At 40.5% G+C, this 16,066-nt stretch overlaps 2 protein-coding genes across 3 annotated transcripts in view; one reads left to right on the top strand and one right to left on the bottom strand.

The window, feature by feature from the left end:
• The first annotated feature begins 752 nt into the window (after window positions 1-752).
• On the top strand, window positions 753-15,486 carry vwa2 (von Willebrand factor A domain containing 2). Of its 2 annotated transcripts, XM_034120085.1 has the most exons (15): window positions 753-882; window positions 1,809-1,883; window positions 3,420-3,479; window positions 6,226-6,300; window positions 7,292-7,425; window positions 7,508-7,617; window positions 8,816-9,013; window positions 9,912-10,072; window positions 10,210-10,339; window positions 11,238-11,293; window positions 11,393-11,500; window positions 12,499-13,077; window positions 13,526-14,077; window positions 14,259-14,381; window positions 14,594-15,486. In XM_034120085.1, the coding sequence occupies exons 2-15, from the start codon at window positions 1,859-1,861 to the stop codon at window positions 14,707-14,709; spliced, it is 2,427 nt and encodes an 808-aa protein (XP_033975976.1). In that variant the 5' UTR covers window positions 753-882; window positions 1,809-1,858; the 3' UTR covers window positions 14,710-15,486. The 2 variants fall into 2 exon arrangements, with proteins under 2 accessions (XP_033975976.1, XP_033975977.1); XM_034120086.1 differs by lacking the exon at window positions 1,809-1,883 and having other exon boundaries at window positions 754-882.
• A 2-nt stretch (window positions 15,487-15,488) lies between these two features.
• afap1l2 (actin filament associated protein 1-like 2) overlaps window positions 15,489-16,066 on the bottom strand; it is a 36,976-nt gene continuing 36,398 nt past the window's right edge. Inside the window, exon 19 of the mRNA XM_034120084.1 lies at window positions 15,489-16,027. Within this exon, the coding sequence (XP_033975975.1) occupies window positions 16,001-16,027 (27 nt within the window). The 3' untranslated portion in view covers window positions 15,489-16,000. The remainder of the gene's footprint in view (window positions 16,028-16,066) is intronic.

Below are 16,066 nucleotides of genomic sequence, written 5' to 3'. Positions count from 1 at the left end.
TTCATGTGAGAGAGAGGCTTCAGTAGTCGGTCTGTTTTATCTCTTGGGAACAATGCCTAAATCAAATACTACTTTCTAATGGTTTATTTTTCTGATAAACCTTGCATTGGGTTGGTCACACAATTCATTCTCTTGTGCTTTGTTCTATCTGAATTATGATAAGGAGTTACCACAAACTGTTTAGTTGTGCTATCTTACAATCCATACTGTATATAGTAAATGTGAGGTAAAGTGTGTCGCCAATGTAACCGGTTAGAACTCGAAGTGGCGATGAGGTCTTAAAATGTATGGAAAGGGTCTTAAAAAAGGTCTTAAAAGGTATTAAATTTGACTTCAGGATTCCTGCATATACCCTGCAGGTAAGATCGACCTTTCTTGTCAACTTGGAGTGCCAAATATGCTGAATCAGAATCAGAATACCTTTATTAGTCCCACAGAGGGGAAATGTGTAGTTACAGCAGAAAAAAGAGCCACCGACAGCTTACTGTTACATATGTTACATGCATTAAAAAGTACTAAGTTATGATATAATTAAAAAAAAAAAGTTACATAATTTTCAAAACACATCCTGTAACAGACATAACAAACATACAGAATGTCAAATATTTTAAATTAAGTCATAGTTTAAAAACGTTTACAATGCGTCTGAGTCACTCCCCGCCTCCATACTTGTCCTGTGCGGGAAGAGAGGAGGACAAATTAGACCCTACCGGTGCAGGTACATCAGAGGTGGGCATGGCGAGTAGGTGGGGTCGCTGCTCTCCAGATTGTAGCAGAAATCCCCAGAGGATCAGACCAGTGCGGAAACGAAGAGGTGTGGGGAGCCGGTTTGGACTGCTGTCCTAAGGAAAACAAAGGATTGTGAGCACTGAACAGCGCATGGTAAGTGGAATCATTTAGTCGCGTTTAGAGGAAAAGCTGTATTGAGTGGCGGAACCTGCTGTAGTGCAGCATGTCAGATTTGGATGCACTTGGCTTTATTTTGGGTGTCTTAGAATGATTTTACTGATGACCTGCCTTATATTTAAGAAGGTCAGGGTACCGACCGAGTATCCGTGCATTTACAGATGAATTGACAAAGTTAAAGAAAAAAAACTTCCATCGGTTTCATGTATTCAAATAAACGTCAACATATTACCATGCCGGTTGCAAAATGGGCAGTATGTTTTAGTGAATGTAGAGTCTAAAATACAAGTCTGTAGAAACTGGATCTGGGTCTTAAGGTCTAAAAGCAACAAAATGCTTTCCTTGAGCTTAACCTGCCTACTTGGTACTTAAGCAGGCTGACAGGCATCACTTCGTTTGGCTTTAACCTCTTCTACTGTTGCATGTCAGGGCCAAAACCTCTGGCCCCATCTTAAACCTGCCTTGACCAATGACACGTTTACGAGTGACCAGGTGTTGGAAGATAGTAAAGAAAGGTAAACTTGCAAATCGAAGGTTACATTGTATTCGGTTTTTGTTTCAGTTTCAGAGTAGCTTGGGAAATGTAATTACATATAGGGGGCTGGAGCTTTCCATCCTCTGTGTGTGGTTACCTGTTTGCTCTTTCAACACTTCCCATGCTTAGATGCATTCCAGGACATTTTGAGTTGTAGGTAGTTTTGGCTATAAATCACAAAAGATGTCACATTGTTGAGGAAAATATCAAGAGTTCTTCAGTTGTTCTAAAAGTGGCTATTTTAAAGGTGACTAACCCTGAAAATAATTTAAGCCGTTAGAACTTTTTAAACATCTGAGGACTGGTTAAGGATTTTTGTATGAATATGGTCCAACAACTAGCACTCCTTTCTAATTATACCCTACAGAGCGCAGGCACTTTCCAACCTGCCAACCAACCCAGAGCGGAGGCACAAACATGGCTAAGGCCTTCCTTTTTCAAGGTAACAATGTTAGGAATGTCCCAGGTTGCAAATACATTTTTAATTTTCAAGATAAGAACTGATAGCCCAAAGTAGTAGGTAAACCATCTCAAGTGAAAAATCACTGAACTCTAACCCAAAATAAATCACCTGGCTTTGTCATTTGAACATAAAAGTGTTCACTGATGGATAGAAAGGAGGAAAACATAAAAAATAGGGGTGGACGGATCCAGAAGAATGCTTGTGAAGAGGGAGCCAATTTTAAGACAGGTGTGTGCAGTGCGTGTGTGTGTGTTTATATGTGTGTGTGCACCAGTGTGTACCAGCAAGTGCACAAATAGAGCACAAATAGAGCATCAATAGCCCCTGGTGATGTTTATCAGCCTGCGGCTTCTCAGACAGCCGCTGCACATCAGCTCTGCAGATCTGTATCTGCAGACACACAGACTCCACTAAAAGAGAGCCTCCGTCCTGTACACAATTCTATCTCTGTGTTAGAAATACACACAGCTGTAGCTGCCGGGAGGGTTTCTCTGGCACGTCTGTCCTCTATAGCCCACCCTGTCACACACACACACACACACACACACACACACACACACACACACACACACACACACACACACACACACACACACACACACACACACACACACACACACACACACACACACACACACACACACACACACACACACACACACACACACAAGGGGATTTTTAAATGCCCAAATGCAGCTCCAAAGAAGAACATAATGTAGACTCCACCACTGTAGATGGTGATTAAATAAAGTGCTTAATTATTGCATAAATAACAATTTTTTAAAGGAATAGCCATATTTTGCAGTCAATTGGCTCCCTTTCACTCTTCCATGGTTTTCATTTTTAACACTGAGGTGGACCACCCACTACCCACCATGGTCCATGTGTGTGTCTGTGTGTTGTACAGTGAAGTGTGTATTTAGTATGCTCATCTGGACATCCTTTTTGTACGCCGTTTTACAAACACTTACAGCTCACCTGTGCATTGTGGTTGCATTTGTGTAACTTGCTGTTGTCAATTTCTTCACCACAATGGGATTGGTCTTTGGGAAATTAACCATTCAGCTGTGCAGTACTCTTACCAACATCTTACTGTTCCTCTAGAAGCTATCAGTTATCAAGTATGTCTTTTTTCAGTCCTCCTTGAAAGGTCAGAGTTCAACCAACACTTAGCTGTGAAAACATGTGTATTTAGGATCCTTATAGCATGTTACGCTTAGGCTACCTCAGTTTACATTTGCCCTGTAATTTGAGCTTTCCACCTGCACAACACTTCCAGGGTCATGAACTGTATTTCACCATCCATCTCCACTTGATTGAAGTCTTCCTGTAGAAAAAATACAAAAAAACATCACATTTCTAGACAAAAAAAACCAACAAAAACTACTTCAAGCATAATTAGCATTTCTCATCAAATACACCTGTCATTCCCAACCTCGGATACCAATATCAATTTCATGGGTCTAAAGTTTGTGCTTCCTATTGCTAAGTGTGTCTCCTTGTTTGTCATTCCAGGTCTCAACATGCTCCCTGATATCCATCTCCCTCTCCTCCTAATGCTGGTGCTTCTTCAAGGTTGGTTCCTTGGTTTTGTTACTGTTTGGTCAGTTTCAGTGGAGAAGTGATGTTTGTACCTCTATCTCTATAGATAAAAAACTTCTTATATGTACCCTGCAATGAAAATGCAGAAAATGGCAGGTGTGCTAGTTAATCTTTGATTGACTCAATCAACAGTTCAATCAGGTACACCTGTGTGATTGGATGGAATTCAAAAATAACAATACATTGAGGAAATAGTTTAAAGTTTTGGGAAATATGCTTCTTTATTGTCAAGCGTTAGATGAGAATGCAGCCAGTTAGCTTAGCCTAGCATCAATACGGGGACCAAATGAAAACAGCTAGCCTTGCTCTGTCCAAAGGAAACCAAAAATTAGATTACGTTATCTTGTTAATCAAAGATATTATTGTTTATTATTGTAATTGTTCAACAGTTTGGGAATTAAGAGTGTTTGCTTGAAGCTACAGCTAACAAGTTAGCTTTACCTATCAGCTAACATGGCCTTAAATCTGTTAGATAGTTTCTTTCAACCTCAATACTTAAAAAAGGCTGTTTGTGTCCATGTGTGATTAAAGTTGAGATGATTGTTAATATTAGGCATATTTTGACAGTGTTTTTGAAGGGAAAGTATGTTGTAAGGTCCTCACAAATACAGTGAGTAAAATGTTCAGTGTGTTGGTATTTGTGGGGGTATATGAGGTCTATGCTTGTGTACTGCGTGGTGGAAAAAGTATGATGCTCCACTGATGCTCTTCTGGTCAACTTGAGATACTTTACAAGACATTTAACGGCTTAAACCTGTCATGTCTGCTGTTCTGAAGACCATTATGTTCTCTTCAAAGTGATTTCCTCCAAAATTGTGCATCACTTTTATATCATATTGTCAGTTGTTGTCTCGGACCTGAGGAAGTTGGTATTTGCCTCAGGGGAGAGGCGGGATTCTTTGAGCAATATAATCCTGAGTTGTTTTCAAAAATGACCATCTGAAGTATTTATTACTGGCCTTTTAAAAACGTTGAACTTGAGCAAACCAGACCGTTTCACCTTGTCAAGACGCCCTCTTTTCCTGCTGTGCTGACAACACAGATAGCATGTTGCAGTGCTTCACCAGATACATATCCACCTAATCCACCCTGTCAGGTCACATTTCCCAGATAGTCAGTGAACTGATTGTATTTTTTAACTCTGATTTCAAGGTAATCTTCCAGACTACGGCGGCAGTAATGTGATTCTTGGTCATTTTCTAGCTACTGATTTTCCTGCAATGTTTTCATTCACAGTCATTAAAGATACAGTCATTTTGCTAGAGGCACTTGGCTGAACAGACAGACTTTTTGTTCTGAACATTGGGGCCCTGCTGACCATCAGAAGCCTTGCCAAGAACGAAAACGTTCACTGTCAGGAGGACTTAGGGGCTGGACTGACATTGGAATTAGGGGCAGATGAAAGGGGTCATGATAGAAAAAGGAGGGAACTTAGGCCTCTAAGTTGCAGGTGGTACTTTTCTTTGTTCACTTTATTGTGACATGTTTTCTTGCTCATGTATGAACGCTACGGCCCTTTTTCAGGTTTTGTTAGTTGTTCAAAAATCCGTAATAATTTTAATAACTAGTCTCGTAAATAGCAGTATTATTGGTAGTCTTTCTTAAGTTGCAGATGATGATTTTCAGAGTACATATTTTAATGTCATTAGTGTCATTTGTTACGTATACCACCCTATTTTCAAAAGAGTATACAAATACTAACTGCACAACTTCAGTCACAGAAAGATAAGCAGAGGATGAGGACAAAGTCAATATTGGCACCAAATTCTGTCATGCAGACATATTACTTGTACATTTTTGCACATGTAAACATTCTTTGATGTTTCTTTCCTTTTACATCTTCAGAGGCTGATTAGCAGGCACTACATCTACAAAAGGTGACAGCCTGTTCAGCAAAGTTTGATAGGGGACAGACTTACATATTTTTTACTTATTGTGATCCGAGAGAAGCTCTGTGCTATTCTGAGAGTTGACTCTGTTTCATGTGGAGATGTCAAACGCTCTGTCTCTGTGCCGGACAAATGCCTCTGTGGGGTTACCAGGGACAACAAGGCGTGATCACATGGGTTTAAACAGGAAATCACATGCCCCTCGTTCCCATTTAGGCTGTACGTGTAATGCCTGAATAGAGCGACGTCCATTCAGTGAATGGAGGGAAAGAATGTTTTTTCTTCACTTGTCCACTCACATTAGCTTTGAATACTTAATTATCCATTGCAAAGGGGGTCAAGTAGGAGTAAATGAACTGTATACACTTCAGGGAAAGCCTCCTATTTATTATTTAATTATAATTCTGATGTTTTAAAAAAAAAGATACTAAATAGAGACAGTTAACATGGGAAATTGTTGAGGTTTACAGATAAGTGTGATTATTTTGTAGTTGTCATTTTATGAGATAAATAGCAATGATAGAGAAACATTTGGTATTCATTCGTTTTGCAAAGATTGTTGTTGTTGTCCTAGTAATCATCTTCAAACCACTTAGATTTATCTTGTGGTGGTCTCATACTTTTACATGCCATTAATAGGTAGCCTATCCACATGTATTAACCAATTGTGTGTGCAACATTATGTAATTCTTGAAAAAGTCCTTACCCGTTTATAGGTGTTGATTTTTATGGTTGGCCCAACTACTCTATCTAAAACGCATGTATATAATACTGTCTACTTACATATGTGTGGACATTTGCCTGACCTCTGTGTTGTTTCTCCCTTGTAGTCCAGCAGGGCACCTCGGTGCAGGAGATCCAAACCGACCATGACACCATTGTAAAGATCAACTCAGCAGCAGAAAGTGAGTAAAGACAAGATTGTGGCAGATCTAATCTGTTGACAGAGATGCATAAACATGTTGTAGTAAATAGTTAATAAATGATTGAGCACATGACCTCGGATTAGTCCTCTGAGGTGGTGGGTGGTCTTATTAGCCCGGTGTGTGTGTGTCATAGAGGAAAGTGTTTGGAGATTACTTTCTTGTAAGCAGATAGGCGGCACACTCTCCTCGTCTCTAATGGCCCTCTTCATGATCAGCTGCAAATTCTAACGTGACGGCAACACCGCTGATTATTTACGCCGCCAGCGAGTACAAACTTGCTTTCTCCTGGGGGATGTTTTTGTGAGTGCTCCTGGGAAAAGAGAAACTAGCATGCTCAACTGTTTTGTCTCTTTTTATGGTAAGGTATTATTTTCATCTGCTACAGCCCATTTACCCCTTGTCAGGATAATCCCATAATATCCACAAAGAACAAAAGAATACCAATTAATTCACGGGAATGCAAAGCAGACAATGACTGAGAGAGTGTGGACCTACCAGAGGTGGTAATCAGACCTTTTACTTCAGTAAAAGTACTAATACCACAGTCAATGTGGCACAGTGTAAATATACTAAGCACTGCATTCATTTTTACCTTAATACAAGTTAAAAAATATTAGAATCACTTAAAGTATCAAAACAAAAAGTACTTATTATGCAGACTGGTTATTTTCTGAGTTTATATAACATCACTTGCTTATTTTAAGTTAAGCTGGTAAAAGGTGTAGCAAACTTTTAATTACTTTTTAAGATGCCTCATGTCCTGATCCTTAACAGTACATCATAACTCATTAGTTGATTAATACCTTGTTTGAGTAATATGAAACTGCAATGTAACTACATTAATGTTGTCAAATTAAGGTAGAGGAATAAAATGTACTATATTGCTTCCAAATTGTAGTAGAGTAGAAGTATAAAGTAGCATGTACCTCACATTTGTGCTTAAGTACAATATTTGTGTTCCCATGGGAAGAAATGCAGTGCTCGGCAGTCATGGACATCCTCTTCCTCCTGGATGGTTCTTACAGCGTGGGGAAGGGCAGCTTTGAGAGGTCCAAGCACTACGCAATAAAGCTGTGTCAAGCATTGGACATCGCTCCAGACAAGGTTTGTCTTCTGCTTTTGTTTTGTGTGTCTTCCTCTCTCCCTCTTTCTCTCATTTACACAATCCTTATCAATCCTCATCCAGATGCGGGTCGGCGTGATTCAGTTTGGTTCTTATCCTCGGCTGGAGATCGCCCTGGACTCACACACTACCAAACAAGAGCTGAAGAAGCACTTGAAGAAGATTTCTTACAGGTGTGTTTATGTTCTCCTTACACCCTCAGATAACAATTTTTTTAGGGGGGGGGTAATCCGTTTTTTGAATACATCCAAACCACAAGTGTCTATGTTGTTTCAAGACTTAAACTGAAAAATGGAAAAAGGTGTATTTAAATGTTTGACAAGTAATGTGATCTGGATGGGATTTAGTTTAAACTCTGCTCCTGAAGGCAAAACACTGATTCAGAAGTAATACAAATACTCCCTGGAAAGGAAAACAAATTAATTTCAGATTAGCGGGGTACACCGTAGGTGGTCACTGGATATTGGATTAGTGCACAAGCCGAGAAAGACGAAGATAATTTGACAAGTGTGTGTGTGTGCATGTGTGTATGGTTTTCGTAGTTTGGAATTAACATTATTGGCTTGCCATCAGCTTTGAAATTGCTACCCAGGTTTAATTATATTAGCTGTCCCCTCGCCTCAAATCAAAATAGTACCTTGTATTATACTGCTGTATAATGTAGGTGTATGTTTAATCATGAATTCTTACTTTACCTTGCCTTACAAGCAATACTTGTCTATTCTGTATTTGCAATATTTCTTTAAACAAAAAGTATAAAAAAGACTCAAAAATAACCAATTTATTTTAAGTTGTCTCTGGTTATGTTGAATTGTCTGTAAGCCTTGAGCCAAAATCTGTAAATAAATGCTGCAAAAGCAAATCCTAAAAAATAATTAATGAAAGAGAAACATACGTATATAAATCTGCACTTGTATGCTAAGAAGCCAATGTTGTTGGTTATCAGTCCTGAAGGCCTTTGAAGCTTTCACTATAATGTTTTGTAGTTTCAGCGCCCTAGAGAAAGCATTGTTTTCACAGCTGGGAAAATGGGAAATATGATAAGATTGCATCTAAACACCTCACTTCAGGCACTTCCTATGTTTCAGAAGGTCAGTCTACTAACAGTCATGGGACACTCTGAATCTGTTTCCTGTGTCTAGTGGTGAGATACAAAAAGGCTCCTATCGTGACTGACATGCATGGGTTTAAAATGGGTTGTGATGAAATGTTGCAAAGTCCATAAACATGTTCAATCCAAGAACTAAAAGAGGAATCCAACCAAAATTGATCTGTGGTTTGCTTTGGCAGTCATATGTGGTCAATTGTTAACTATTATTACATATTTTCAGTTTGGTTCTAACAATAACTTTAAAAACTCTGAATTTCCAGGGGAGGCAGCACCCAGACAGGCCTGGCTTTAAAATATGTGCTGAAGAAAGGTTTCCCAGGCGGACGCAACTCCTCCACTGCGGCCCAGATCGCCATCCTCCTATCAGACGGGAGGTCCCAGGGCAACGTGTTGCAGGCGGCTGCGCAGCTCAAAGAGACGGGAGTGGTCCTGTTTGCAGTGGGCATTCGCTTCCCCAAGTACGTTTGATAGTAGAAAAGATAATAGATTGCATTTTGTCTGCATTAGAGTCTCTTAAAGGTCCCCTATGATACTGTTTTTATCAATATATTATACATATATATATTTTTGTATTACTATTTGCCTTTCAAAAGCATTACATAATTAATTACACAACACGAAAATAACTTAATGTAAAGTATTTATTCCAGCTTCCCTTATTATACATCCATGGGTAATCCGGACTGTGGCTGTTTATTGATAAATTGGTGTTGTCTTCTTCTGTTTGCTGTATGTAGGCTACTTAGTTGTGCAGCGCCCCCACCGCCAATAAATGGAAGTACTACAAAGAACCCTGTTAATTATGTGCAGTTATGTCACGGGTTTTATTATACACCTCGAAAAAATGACCGAGGTCCGGACCTCGGTGACCTCAATGGTGGGTACGGCCATGGTCTCAGATATATACAAAACATGTCTCTGAAGTGTTTGGCTCGAAATACCAAACAGATCATTGTAGCATCCCATAATCCCCTCTGTTTCAGCCCTGTTTCAAAAGTGCTGATTCTCTGTCTTTTACTTTAGATGAAAATAAGGAGCTACTCCCCACGCCCCTCTGAGAGATATTTGGTTAAAAAGAACACTGGCGCTCTAGGAGGAGATTCAGGTGATAAGGTGGGCGGGGCTTACATTGGTTGGTTATTGGCTAATGGTTACACAAGCCAATCGTTATGACATCATAAAGTGGCCAAAATCTGATCAGCTCATTTTCAGACAGGTTTTTATAGAAATGGATCAGGACAAAAAGTGAGGGAATCTTTCTTCCTGAAACTTTCAGAATCTCTTTACACTTATGTTTAAACACATGAAAAAGTGGATTTTGCATAATAGGTGACCTTTAAAGTTCTTGTTTTCCAGGTGGGAGGAGCTACATGCTTTGGCCAGTGAGCCAATGGAGAGCCATGTCTTCTTCGCCGAGCATTTCAATGATGCTGTCAACGGCCTGTTCACCTCACTCAGCACCTTCTCTGTCTGCAATGCCATTCCTGAAGTTGGGATCCCTCAGATTTTCACTATAGGTATTTATAACTGCCCTCTCCCTCACTATGTTCATTCTCTGGTGGCTCTCTCTCTAACTCCTTCCAACTCCTGTCCTGTCCTGATCTGGCTCATATCCACACCTGTCTTTCTGCCATCCTTCTGTCCTGTTCCCCAGGCTGTCATGTGGAGGTGTTTTCCTGTGTGAGGAAAACACTGGAGACCGTGAAGGAGCTGCAGGGGAACTACATGTGTTGGAAAGGCTCCAAGGGTTATTCCCCATACACTTCTCTCTGTCCATATTACAGGCAAGTGTTTGTGAATGCTCAGAAAATGCAAATGTCCTTGTTGTCTTCCTCATCTGAGAGGAATTCCTGCACTTTTGACAAGAAAAGCCCCCCTATTCACTGAAACTGGTGTCAACGTTTAAATAGCTTCAATGTCATCTCAAAATAAAATGTTCTGTCACTTTCTGCATAATTCTTCAGTAAAAACCTTCCTGTAAATCACCAGAAGAAGAATTTGGTAGGAATGTTGTTCCCACAGCAGTGTCTGACAGAGACAGGTTAATAATCAAAGAAGGAAGCTGGTGTCATTCTAGCTCAGACTGGGGAAAACAATCTGTGACGTTTGTTTTCAATTGCTCAATTACCCACAAGTGTGTGATTGTTCAACAGGGCAACTCCCATCTGTTAATGTGCTGTGTCAGTGCGAGGTTGTTAATAAAAACAAAGTGTGATTCTGCCAGAAGCCAAATTAAAACGGCCTTGGAACAAATTAATTTCCCAGCCCATTACTACTTAACCACACTGAACTGGCCTCACTGTTTCGGGAAAACAAACTTTTCATTTAAAAATATTTCTCGTAACCCACTGTGAAATGCTCAGCAATTTTATCACAAAAGCTGACTTCAAGCACTTTTAGGTACAGCACAAAGTAGGATTGCTGCTTGTATGATACTATGAAATAAGACTCTAAGATATTCATGTAAATAGAGATTTGAATAAATTGCAGTTAACACATTGGAATCAAAGTGAGATACCCCTTGTTTTACGACACTGGTCATAAACCGTCTGTCAAATGAAAACATGTAAATATATAATGCCTTCCATATAGGCTGCTTATCATATTAGTACTGTATACCTCACAAAGTACACATCTTTGATTCGTTTTCAACCTGTGTTAGTCTAAATGTGTGTTTTTCAGGTACACAAAGATGTACAAGAGACACCAGACAGTCTGCCATCGGACTATCTGCCCAGGTGACAACACTGATAACTCCCTCTCTTCCTTTCTTTGAAATTAAGTGTATTTGTGTAACTCCCTGCCATTCTCTCTCTCTCTCTCCCACTGAACTGTAGATCCCTGTGACTCTCAGCCCTGTCTGAATGGAGGCACATGTGTACCAGATGGGCAAGAGGGATACAACTGCTTATGTCTTCCTGGCTATGGAGGAGACCCACACTGTGGTCTGTACACTCACTGAGATACTATATTTAGAGATGGCAAAAGTACACACATTCTTTACTCAAGTAGAAGTACAGATATTCGTGTTTAAAAATACTCTAGTAAAAGTAGAAGTACTGACTAAACTGAAAAGATAAGTATGGGCTTCGAAATGTACCCATAACTACCATCTGTTTTAAAGAGTAACTGACCTCCCTTTATATTAATAGAACAATCATGTCATTGTTAGCTAATGAATGTTTCGATGCTGAACAACGGCAAAATGACAACGTTTTCATTGTGCCCGCTTCTTTAGAGAAGACCAGGAAATGATGGATACACGGATCGTGTTCAAATCAATAGACACGCAATAATAATAATAATAATAACTTGAATTTATATAGCGCCTTTCATAACCTCAAGGTCGCTTTACAAAGAAACAGACAAGGACAAGACATAAAACATAAAAAACATAAACATAAAACAGGGGGCAGAAATGGAAGTGTAAGTGGGGGGGGGGGGGAGTGAGTTATTGTTGGAAGGCGATGTTGAACAGATGAGTTTTAAGGGTTGATTTGAAGATGTTGAGAGAAGGGGCGTTGCGGATTTCTGCAGGGAGGGAGTTCCAGAGGGTGGGGGCAGCGACACTGAAGGCACGGTCCCCGAAGGTGCGGAGGCGTGAATGGGGAATGGAGAGCAGGTCAGAGTCTGAGGATCGAAGGGTGCGGGACGGGATGTATGGCTGGAGCAATGACTCTAAATAATAATGATCACGCCACCAAACACAGATTAAAACTAAAGTAACAAACCTGTTTTGAAAATGTAAGAAGTAGAAAGTACAGGTATTTGTGTTCAAAATGTAAGACGTAAAAGTAAAAAGTAGTGGAGTAAAGTACTGATACCAGAAAAATTTACTTAAGTACAATAACAAAGTATTTGTACTCCACTACTTCCCACATCTGACTATATTGGCTGCATACTATCTCTCAAACTAACTAACTTGACCCTCCCTCCCCCCCAGCCCCTGCCATGTCCCTGGACTGCTCCGTAGACTTGCTGTTCCTGGTGGAGGGCTCTGCCGCCCTCACCTTGGAAGGCTTCCTCAGCCTCAAGTCCTTCTTAAAGCGCTTCTTGCGCAGCGTCATCGGCTCCAACAGCCCCAGCAAGGTGGGCCTGGCGGTGTTCGGAGGAGAGACCCGGGTGGTGGCACCGGTGGATAAGTACAAAGGGGACCTGAAGGGTCTGCTGAGGGCTGTGGAGGCCCTTCAACCAGTGGGCGGCGAGGCCCTGACAGGCGAGGCAGTACGCTACGTCACACGTCACGGTTTTGTGAGCGCGCCAGTCTTTGCGGACGTAACGGACGACCTGCCCCGCGTGGTGGTGCTGATCACTGCCACGCCTGCTGCAGACGAGGTGGTGGAGCCCTCTAAATATGCACGAGACAGAGAGATCTTCCTGATCGGGGTGGGACCAGTCAAATTAAAGGAACAACTGAATAATATCACAGGAAATCCCCAGAGGACTATCAGCTACACACCAGCTCAGTTTAGTGCCAAGATCCCTGAGCTCAAGGCTAAGATCTGCAGCGTGGATCAGCAAGGTAGAGACTGACTACTTCATAACTTATGAAATAGGTGAAAGCCAATAGGAGTCAGTCATTCAAAATGTGATTAACTATTAACTATGTTATGGTAATTTATTTTGGACGTTGCACGTTACCTTACTTTGCTATCTTATCATATTTTCGACAATGAAGGAATAATCCAAAATAAGATATAATGCGTGATGAATTATTTGTAATTCCTGCCATGTTTAACAACAGCAAAACCACATGAAATATCTGAGTACATACTCAGATGATAGGATAGAATTAAATCTTTAAAGTCTTCATTTTCGAGCAGACGTGGATCAATTAAACCTGGATTTAGCAGAAAGTGCATTTCTAGGTTCTTGAAATACCTCTTCAAGATCATGTTATGTACTTTTTAATAAATACAAATTGTCTGTGTATTTTAACATTAAAATTATTTATTTATTTTCTTATTCAGGTTGTCTGGACCAAGCAGTGGACCTGGTGTTTGCCCTGGATGCCTCCGGTGCTGTCAGCCCGGATAACTTCATCATCCTGCGTGACTTTGTACGCAGCCTCACCGTCCATTTCGACATCAACCGTGACGTGGCTCAAGTGGCGCTCGTGTCCTACGGTCGGAGAGCCACCACCGTCTTCAGCCTGGACAAGCATGACACCGGCTCCTCCATCCTCAAGGCTGTAGATGAGGCCAACTACATGGGTGGAGTGGGTTCAACGGGCACCGCTCTACTTCACATCCACTCCGAGGTCCTGACGGCGTCCAAAGGGGCCCGGCCGGGGGTCAACAAGGCCGTGGTGTTACTGACAGACGGCTCGGGGGGGGACGACGCTGCCGTTCCAGCTCAGAAGATCCGAGATAACGGAGTGTCAGTGTTTGTCATCGGGATTGGAGACGTTCAGAAAGACAGGCTGCTGCGGATCGCGGGTTCAGAGGAACACATGATCTCCGTGCCTTTTTACGAGGATCTCAACTATTTTGAGGATGTGCTGGTGCAGATGCTGTGTTCAGGTGAGAGGGCAGGAACACCTTTCTAGGACAGCTTGTTCCATCTATAGAAACTATAGAAATTTATTTTTCAGCAGGAAATTGTGTGGAAGGATGGCGGACGGGTTTGAAGGAATCTGAACAAATTATGTAAACATTTTGCTGTGGTATCCAACTCATTTATGATACATTTCCTTTCTTTTAGAGGTAAAAAAGCCGGTAAACCTATGCAGGCCTAACCCATGTATGAATGATGGGACCTGCATCCTGTCCAAAGGGAGCTTCCGCTGTCAATGCCAAGGCTATGAAGGACCTCACTGTGAAAGAAGTAAGTCTGTTTTCCTTCCTTCCTTCCTGCACATCCACCTTCCTGCCTTCCTTTCATAAATTCATTATCTTTACTCCATATAGATCCTTTTCTTCTTATCTGTTTATGAGTCAAAGCTACATACATTTTAAGACTAGTTGTCTGACTGCTTTTCTTACTTGTACAACTTGACTCTGTTGACTCTCTCATTTATTTCTTTAATTTATCCGTAGAAAGCATCAGGCCTTCCTCCAGAGGAGATCTCCCGAGGCCTGTCGGTCTGAGGAAGAAGAGCCACCAGGAGCTCCTGCAACACTACAAACTGCACCGCAGGAGGCATGCTGTCTGACAACACCAACACAGAAACAAGCCACGTATGGACACTTAAGAACCGAGGATGATAGCGGGTACACATGGGAGTAAAGGGAAAGCTAATGTTACTGTTTCAATATTTAAACTGGCACTCAGAATCTCAACAAGTGCCTTAAACTGCAGTGTCTATATGTGTCCTAGACTGTGTCTCGTTGTTGTCTATTCAAAGATGTAAACTTTTATATTTTATTATACTATAGAGTATATCTGAGTCATGATTGTATTATTTTTATTGTATAATATCCATAGCCCTTTTTCCTACTTACAACAAAGACAAAAACATAAAGGTTTCGCCAAAAAGCTTAAAACCAAATGCTCAGTTATTGTTTTATTATAATATTTGACATTCATTTTTGCAAAAAGACCCTTCTAATTTCACTCAACTGATTACGGTTTATAATAAAAAGGTGGTTGTTTGCTCACACTAATGAACAACAGATATACAAATAATGATGTGTTTCACTATTTGTTATATTGCAACAAGCCCTACAATTGTAAATGTTTCAAATTCTTAACCAAAAGTAACATTTCAACTCTTTGAACCTAGATACATGTTTTCCATGTGAACATCCTATTATCAGTTGACTTTCCCTCATAAATACTTTATTTTTTCATTTTTAAGAAGTGTATGTAGTTACCCTGTGAAATTGTAATGCTACACGCATTTTAAAGTTACAGTGAACCTTTGATCCATTTTCAAGGGACCAGCTGGGATGAGAGAGGTAAACATTTTCATAAACAAATTACCAGCCAACATTGTTGTCAGTACATTTTTATTTGAATAAAAAGTGCATTTTTAGCTAGCAATACAAGCCAAATTAGGCTGAATAATGGCGTAAATATATTTACATCTTGGCTAACAGCATATATGAACCAAGCTACAATCTAGAGTGTACAACATTGCCAATTAAGTAGAGGGTCTCAGTGGTTTAAAAATGTTTGGCTGTTTTCATTCGTGCATCATCATCAAGAACAATTGTTAGACTGGCCAAAATGCTACTTCATCAATGTCCTCCCTTGAGCAAATGGAGAAAAACAACCATGAAAAAGTCATTAAAACTCAGATTATCCAGTGGTGTTTGAGAAGACATCCCTCTGATTGGCTCTCTGATTTATAGTCTTGGCAAGAAGTTGATGAGGAATCCAGATGGAGTAGGGAGAATGTTGATTTAACCGTCTGGTAACACAGTGGTTCCTGTTGCAGAAAGCAGACTAGACCAAGAGAAACTTGTGCATTTGAGAGTTCAAAAAGGTCATCAGGTTTCCCTCTAGGTGGTGGATTTCTTCTCCCACTCCTGAAAATACAAGAATTATGAAATGATGTTATTTGAATG

This window comes from Trematomus bernacchii, unplaced genomic scaffold (genome assembly GCF_902827165.1).
Source record: "Trematomus bernacchii unplaced genomic scaffold, fTreBer1.1, whole genome shotgun sequence".
Classification (NCBI taxonomy): Eukaryota; Metazoa; Chordata; class Actinopteri; order Perciformes; family Nototheniidae; genus Trematomus; species Trematomus bernacchii.
The sequence above is the reverse complement of the archived record's forward strand: the minus strand, read 5'-3'. Positions and strand labels throughout refer to the sequence as shown.

Bases quoted from the DNA above. Each gene is read 5' to 3' on its own strand.
- vwa2 (XM_034120085.1), top strand. From the start codon at position 1,859: ATGGCTAAGGCCTTCCTTTTTCAAG. The intron at 11,294-11,392 runs GTGACAACACTG...ACTGAACTGTAG, and splicing joins CCATCGGACTATCTGCCCAG to ATCCCTGTGACTCTCAGCCC. The intron at 14,078-14,258 runs GTGAGAGGGCAG...CCTTTCTTTTAG, and splicing joins GGTGCAGATGCTGTGTTCAG to AGGTAAAAAAGCCGGTAAAC.